Source organism: Corvus brachyrhynchos, unplaced genomic scaffold (assembly GCF_000691975.1).
Source record: "Corvus brachyrhynchos isolate BGI_N302 unplaced genomic scaffold, ASM69197v1 scaffold352, whole genome shotgun sequence".
NCBI classification, from domain to species: domain Eukaryota; kingdom Metazoa; phylum Chordata; class Aves; order Passeriformes; family Corvidae; genus Corvus; species Corvus brachyrhynchos.
In genome coordinates this window covers 137,209-145,008 of record NW_008236631.1, presented here as the reverse complement: position 1 = coordinate 145,008, position 7,800 = coordinate 137,209, and the positions used below count along the sequence as shown (strand labels likewise).

The following is a 7,800-nucleotide window of genomic DNA, read 5'->3' as shown; positions in this document are numbered from 1 at the left end:
GGAAATATTATTTAATAAAAAAATAAAACACTGAAAATAAAATGCTTGACCTATGCTTACTGAATCACCTAACAATTGAAATTTTTAAAAGGTTATAAATATTGTAAATATTATTAATAAAAATAACATTTAAATAGGTGGGAAGCCACTGAGTCCATCCAGATGAACAGAACACTGCAGGAAGCCACTGTTTCTCCTATAGGGCACCAACTTCCTTGTATTCACTGGCATTTGTTTGTCTCCTCTTGTTTCGGTACCTGGAGTAGAAGAGAGAAATGTGAGTTCTGGAAAGCCACTTGCTTTTGGGGAGTGATGGGGAGTGGGGAAGGAAGGAAGGAAAAAAGGCTGTATTAGCTCCTCACATCTGTTTTAAATCTCTAGCAGCTGGGCTCTGTCTGTGCTCATTTTCAGGTCTGACATCACTTGAATGCAGTCTCCTTTCTCAACTCTTCACTGAAAATTCCACATCTGCATTGAAGTCTTCCTGCCGGTACTAGGTTTGTCTTTGAGAAATCCTGCCGGTTACCATCTAGCTACCTACCAGATCTGGGAAGCTGAGCTCTCCCTCTGGAGTTATTCCACCTCCTCAGCTCTCTGACAGATGCTTACCATTAGATTTTAGGCTGGAGAATGATTCTTGCTGCTTTGGGTCTGTTCATGGAGAAGAGTACTGTCCTCCATGGTAAAGTTGATAAGGCAATGCTCATGATATCACACTCACCGCAATAACATACCAGATCAACAAATCAGCTAGTAGTAATCCAGCTGCTCTCCAGTCCCTGGTGCCCGGGGCAATGGCATTACCAATTAAAGGACTAGAATTTTCCTATTCCTTGTCTGCTCTCTTAACACACCCTCTAAGCCAGACATGAACCAACCTATAGAGCCCCTGTATCAGGGTGAATAGGCACCTGGGAGTGCTGCTGCCTGCCCTGCAGCCTGGGCCATGCCACGCTGTCAGCTCACTGCCTGTCCTGAACCCTTCAAGCACAGGTGAGCAGATATGTGTATCGAACTGTCTGGTGAGTGGGTGTTCCACGCTACCTGGGGATGCTCAGAGGATGCCTGACACCTCCAGCTGGCTCAGCCTCCCGAGCCACCAGGAACACGAGTCTCACCTTCTGCAGATGTAGTAGCTGGCGAGAGAGATGGCGGCAAGGAAGAGCAGGACCACGATGACGGTCAGTGCCACGTACTCCTTGCTGAGGGGCTGCCGGACGAGCTCTGAGTGCACGCACCGCACTCCAGAGAAGCCCACGTCACACCTGAGGGTGAGGGAGGCACAATCAGAGACAGGGCAGCGGGGTTACACCTCAGCAGCCCAAGAGCATGCTATGCTAGTGGCCTGCTGTTTCCTCAGGGACAAGACACTTAACCTGATGTAACTCAAGCCCACGCGGTCCTAAAGATGGTTGCAAATTGTTCAGGTGAACAAACAATACCCTTAAAAATGACTAGAGGTCTTTATTTGGTAGGTTGGATCAAAGGAGAGACCTTGGTGCTGTGCCTGAGTTCTGGATCTCATACTACTATAAATACAGATGGACAGGGAAGCACATCAGAATGAATGTCCCAAGTCTAAGTTGGCTTGGTCACTAATTTCAGGTGTCTGAGACTCTCACAGAGATCACTGGAGGCAGCACACGTGCTTAACACTTCCTTAAATGCAGCTGAACATTATAAGACGCAGTGCTCCTCTTCAAGTTCTTGTGAGTATTTAATACTTGGCTGGAATGGTGTTTCAGCTAAGTGTCAATGGCAGCCAGATCAAAGCTCACCTCAAAGCCCACCCCAGGGAGATCTGCAGGATGAGTGGGGCCCATCCATACCTGCAATAGTGCTCATCCAAGTCCACGATGTACACACACTGCCCATGGAAGCAGTAGTCCTTCATCTCAGGCTTGCATCTCGTTATCCCGACTTGGGCCACACGTGGGCTGTTCTCTGTCTGGACTGCAAGGATATTTCATTAGCACCTCAGGATGTGGGCAATGTTGCTCAGAGAAAAATGATTCCCAAGGGCACCTCAGTGAGGCTGCCAGCCCAAGGAAGATGGGAACCAAAGGTCTGTTATTTACAATGAGCTGTGCAGTACTTACTGAGTGCCGTTGTGCAGTTCTCCATTTCACCAGGCCCACACAATGGGATCACTGTTGTGCCCAGGACTGCTTGCAATAAGTAACCTGTAAGAGAATAAAAACAATAGTCAAAACTAGATGCATTTTGAGTTAAGTATTTAAGCTGCTGTACTCATTAATACAAGAACAGAAGCTTCTCATCATGGTAGGAAAGGCCCAAAGTTGAAAGCTGAAAAAATATAGGTCTGAGTGACGTGCTGCCTACATTATATACAGCAGCCCAAAGAACCATCTCTGAAATACAAATTTACAATGCAGAACAGAGATTCAACAGAAACCTGCTGTCTGTGACCACCTCTTGCCCATACTCTGAGTGAAACTGGGCAGGAACAGGCTTGGAGAGATTACGGGGGAGAGGCAGGAATTAGGCCATTTGATGATTATGTTAAGTTTCTGACTGGTCTGGCATGGCACCTGTGCAAGGAAAATAGCTAGGCTCCCACAATTAGGCATGACAATCCAGCATTCATCACAGGAGGAGTCCTTTTGCTGATCAAAATCAAGATATCCTTGACTCACGACAGCCCCACAGGAAGAGAATTTCCTAGGAATCTGCAAGTCAGTGCAGCTGGTGACTCAGCACACCAGGTCAGTGCTGAGCCAGGCTCAGCACCCCATCATCGTCTTCAGAGACCACAAACTGCTCGAGGTAGTCTTAACACAAAAGCTGCTCTTTACCAGCAAAGAGCTTCCTCAGCCCTCTCCCTGCTGAAGAGAGCTGAAGGGCTGGACAGTTCCTGCACTGACACCCACTCTTTTGGCAGTTCTTTGGTTAAAAGCCCGCTTGCAAAGCTGCTAACATGAGATACCAAACCCTTCTCATTTGCCCACAGGCTTGGAGAGGTTACTGACCACTTTATGGACCCTGGGCCACTGTTACTTAGCAGGAAACAGGCACAGCTTTCAGGTATTCCACCAGTTAAATGAACATTTCCAAACAGGATTTGAAAGCCAGCAAAGGTACCTGTAGCTTCATGGCTAGCCCATGAGGAACAGTGAATCTCTTCCCCAGCTGGCCACAAAATCCACCTGGATAACACTCCTGCTAGGGTCACAAATTAACCTGCTCATGAACTGCTTAGTCATCAGCCCCATTCCACGGAAGTCTGTAATTTGTGTCTTTGGGCTGTTTGCCTCTATTAACTTGTCGGGTCATGCACAGCTAATGGAGGGAGTGTGCCTCCATAATTTCCTGATCACTCTAATTCAACTCCAGTTATTAGAAAGTTTCATTGCATCTCAGGGTTAAATCTAGGAGTGGTAATTTATGGATTTCCGGCAGCTTATCTATTTCTGGGTGATTAGCAGGCTTCCTTTATCCTTCACTCCAGCTACACACAAAACCGGCAGGAATATCTAAGACGGACAGGGCTTTTTCCTGTGTTTGCATTTTTAAAAACATCATTCCTCCTTCTTACCTCCCTCTATACTGCATTCCTTGCAAAGCTAATAAGCCAGATTTCCACCAAGCTCTAGAAGAAAGAACAAAGCCCAGGTCCCCCAGAGCCAGAGCGACAGTAACAGATCCATGATGCCGGCACCTGTACCAGCTGGAGACTCCTGTGCCTGCCAGCATGACTCAGCAGGACCTGCCTTTCCCTCCAATGGGGCAGGACATGCAAGTTTACTTTCAGGGTGGGATTTTTTTAAGCAGCACTGTGCTCACTGTAGATTTCCTCAGCAGGAGCAGTTTGACACTTCTGTAAGGCCAGTCTGAGTTGCTAAAACAGAAAGTTCAAGTGTTTGAAAAAAGAGGCCATCAGCTGTCAGACAGTGGCAGCCCAGGGACCTGGGGTCCCAAAAGATGCTGGAAAAAGATTTACCAAATCAGTTCTTCTTCCTAGGAACTAGGGGGACATTTCAGGAGTGCTCTACGGACTAAGCTGCTCCCTTGGCATGGAGGAGCTGTGGCACAGGACAGCAGTGTCCCACTAAGGATACATCATGTCACAGAAAGAAGTAAGGACAGAAATCAACAAAAGTCAAGGCTAAACACACCAGAGGCATCCACGATGCCCACTTGTTAAGCAGATGGATTAAGCCAGCTGAGGATCTCGTGTAGCCTACACATTTCTGTCACAGTGTGCACACTTCCTTGACCTGAGCATAACCTGAGCAGCTGCTTTTTAAGCTGAAGTTCCCAGTCCAAGAGTTAGCAGAACCCGGTTTTCGCATTTGAGAAAACTCCAACCCACATCCACGGAAGAGGCAGGTCAGCTCTCCTCTTGGCTCCAGAAGGAAACATAGCCTTCCAGTCAAAGGCCACAACTCAGACATCTATGAGGGACAAATTAAAAATAACCTCCTCCTCCAACACTGCCCAAGGGCTTTCCCAATCCCAGCCATGCACCAGTGCCTCCTCCACCTGATTGCAGGCACTCAGGACCGGAAAGGCTGGAGTGCAGGAGCAGATATTTGCTGACACCCAGCAGTATTTGCTGCTTTTGGGCAAAGTTCTTCCTGCTCTGCACTGGTCTATTTTGCCCTTTCCCCCATGCACATATTTGCCCTCTGACATCATTGGGAGGAGAAGGGATCCGCACACAGCATTGGCAAAAGAGAGCCTTTCCCAGGATATTTATCAGATGATGTATACCAAACACAGCACCTGGGAGAGGTTATATTGTTATTCCTTTGCAGTTCATTAAGCAAACACACGGTACAAGATAACAGTAATGAGGTGGTGGATTTTCATGTGTGTCTTGCAGGAATGTGAGTGTTATACGTTGTATTCCTACGCCACTGCATGAACACATAATCCCATCTGGCTTCGTGGGTTACAGATCCTGCAAGGTTAACACTGACAGCATTTACTGGAACAGGAGTAAGGCTGCTGCTTACTTGTCCTTCCAAGAGGAATGAAATGAAAAATGAGGGACAGTGACCAGCTGCCTTGGCTTCCTGCAGCCTCCATCATAGACGACTCACAAGGGCTAATTATCAGTTTGCCCACTGAGAGCCAGCTGTAGTTTCCAATGGCAGGCTGACTGCTAAGGATGAAGGATGCACATGTGAGATACATTAAACTGAGGACTACACTGTGGAGGATTTACACTAGAGGAACCCTCAAGTTTCTGAGAGCTCAACTATTATTTGAGTTGGCTTTGTCTGGCACCGAGATTGCCAGTCTTGTACTAATTCACCTGAATGATGCCACCTCCCACTTGGCATCTCTGTGGTCTCTCTGTCACAGCAGTAGCACCTACACCCTTCGCATGGATTGCACTTCCAAAGCAGAGGTGCCCAGGTGACATGCACCTGAAGGATCTCAGCCCATTCTAACTGCAAAGACAGATCAAGGTGCATCCCTATCACCTTTGGACATCCAGGGCATGTCTTGACTGTCTAAGGCCTCCTTTGGGTAAACTAAGTAGGTAACATGGAAGTCAGCCTTTGTGAGCATCCCTACGACCATCGTTTAATTCTGGAACTGCAGACTCACAGTTACGGATGTCCAGGATCAGGTCACAGCAGCTCTAAGGCAGCCCTGGAAACGCCAGTCTGTCATGGGAAGACTGGTGCTCCAAAATTGCTACAGGTCCACACGATCATCTTCAGCATTGTGCCAGGACTTACCCTTAAGCAGAGATAATGCAGATAATTGTGCATTATGCGCACCCAGTCATCCCAGTACTGCTTCCACCCCTCTGGAGACCTACGCACCAGTGATCTTACTCACATGCTGCCCCTGTGCCTCAGCCACACTCCCTTCCACCACTTGCGTGGCGGCTGAAGTCCCTATGCCACAGAAGCACAAATCCATTATTACTTCCAGCCAGACACATCAGCCGCTAACACTTTCCCCATTGTCAGACACAGGTATCTTTATGCTGAGCCAATTTTCTGACAAGCCAGGAGAATTTGACACAGGAAAACATAAGGTCACCAGCTCTTGGAACCGTCTGGTGAGTCTGGAAGTCCAACGCCTGCCTTCCCCACTGAGTGGGCATTACAGTGAGCACAAGGAGATCGGTGCCAAGGCTCCTGCAGCAACTCCCAGAAAAGGCAGGGCCTGGGCTTGTCCCCATCACTACCACATCCACACATGGCTGGCACAGCACTGTGTCTCCTCAGGAGCGAGTGACATCTCTCTCCCACCATTGCCTTTCTGCTGCACAGTCTCCAAGCCCACGATAGCCAGGATATGAATCTGGCAAGGACTGTCACTTCAGTAAGGCTTCAGCCATTCAGCAGGGAACCTCTTCCAGTCTGGCATAATACCAGTAACAAACAGTCTTCCCAGAAGCACCAAGTTCTGCTTACACTCCTGCCCTGGGAGGGGAAGGCAATAAAGTGCTCACAGCACTTGTTACGATGCCACCTAGCTATTACTAATCCATCCCTTACTATTAGATGTTGTGCCTGCCCCGGAAACAAAGAAATTCACATACAGATCCATGAAGACATACCAGTTCCTTCCAGTGTCAGTTTTGTGCAAAGCATGGCTGACTCACAGACTACAAGATGTTTAGCCTGCTGTCCTGACAAGTGAGATGCTGTGCAGCAGCTGATCCATTAGCTGCTATGGAAATACCTGGCTAAGATGAAATATGCAAACTCATGCTGCAGTGGGCTTGGCAGGCGAGGAAAACATCTGTCCCAAAAGAGAAATCTTGGGAACCGAGTTTCTCCGTCAACTACGACCTCGAGTCCAACATCATGAGTGTGAGAACATGCTTTGTCATTAAAGCAAGGTGCGAGTGTGCCAGGTCTCAGAACTTTGCTGCCCACACAGCTCAAGTTGCCTAACAGGGCCAGCTCTCAGCAGTCACCACCTGTCACTGCCAGCGCCCCATGGAGGTGTGTGACAAGGATCAGTTCTTACATCAACAGCACGCCCAGGCCCCAGGACTCTTGATGCTCTAAGGATACACGTGTTCTCTTGGGGCTTTCAGGTAGCTTATGTCATACAATAGAATAACACGCTCCCAGCGAGGAGGTGGAGAAGTGTCAAGCAGAACGAGGCCACAACCTGTTTTTTTATCATAAGGAAGTCTCTGCTGCCGTGAGGATTCACCCACTGAGCTCACCCAGAGCATGGCCTGGGCGAAAGCAGCAGGACCGGGCTATGAACAGGACAGGTCAAGGTGAAAGAGAACAGACTGGGCTAGGAGCAGAGGTGGCGAGAAGGGAAAGAATGTTCACCTTCACTCAGTCACGGGACACACCTGGGCATCACACAAACAACAAAACCTCCCGTAACAACAGAGTGTGGTGTGTGCTCCACTCCTCAGCACATACAATCCACTCGGGTACACCTGTCACCGCCTCGGACTTCATCTCGGAGAGAAACACATCTGCTTCATCTGAAGGCAACCCGAACTTTGAAGGGAAAGAATGTTCACCTTCACTCAGTCACGGGACACACCTGGGCATCACACAAACAACAAAACCTCCCGTAACAACAGAGTGTGGTGTGTGCTCCACTCCTCAGCACATACAATCCACTCGGGTACACCTGTCACCGCCTCGGACTTCATCTCGGAGAGAAACACATCTGCTTCATCTGAAGGCAACCCGAACTTTATGCTTTGACACAGATTTCTCAGCAGCCAAAGAATCCCCCTGCCCCAGGACCCAGCGCCCGATGCCCTCCCAGCCCCAGCCCGCGGGAACGGGGACGTCGCCGCTTACCGAGGAAGAGCAGCAGGCTGCGGGCCCG

At 48.8% G+C, this 7,800-nt stretch overlaps 1 protein-coding gene across 1 annotated transcript in view; it reads right to left on the bottom strand.

Annotated features, from left to right (window-relative positions):
• Positions 1–238: 238 nt before the first annotated feature.
• LOC103624977 (probable bifunctional methylenetetrahydrofolate dehydrogenase/cyclohydrolase 2) overlaps positions 239–7,800 on the bottom strand; it is a 62,165-nt gene continuing 54,603 nt past the window's right edge. Inside the window, exons 9-12 of the mRNA XM_017726663.1 lie at positions 2,100–2,183; positions 1,830–1,953; positions 1,119–1,265; positions 239–257 (exon numbers count right to left, since the gene is read on the bottom strand). Of these exons, the coding sequence (XP_017582152.1) occupies positions 2,126–2,183 (58 nt within the window). The 3' untranslated portion in view covers positions 239–257; positions 1,119–1,265; positions 1,830–1,953; positions 2,100–2,125. The remainder of the gene's footprint in view (positions 258–1,118; positions 1,266–1,829; positions 1,954–2,099; positions 2,184–7,800) is intronic.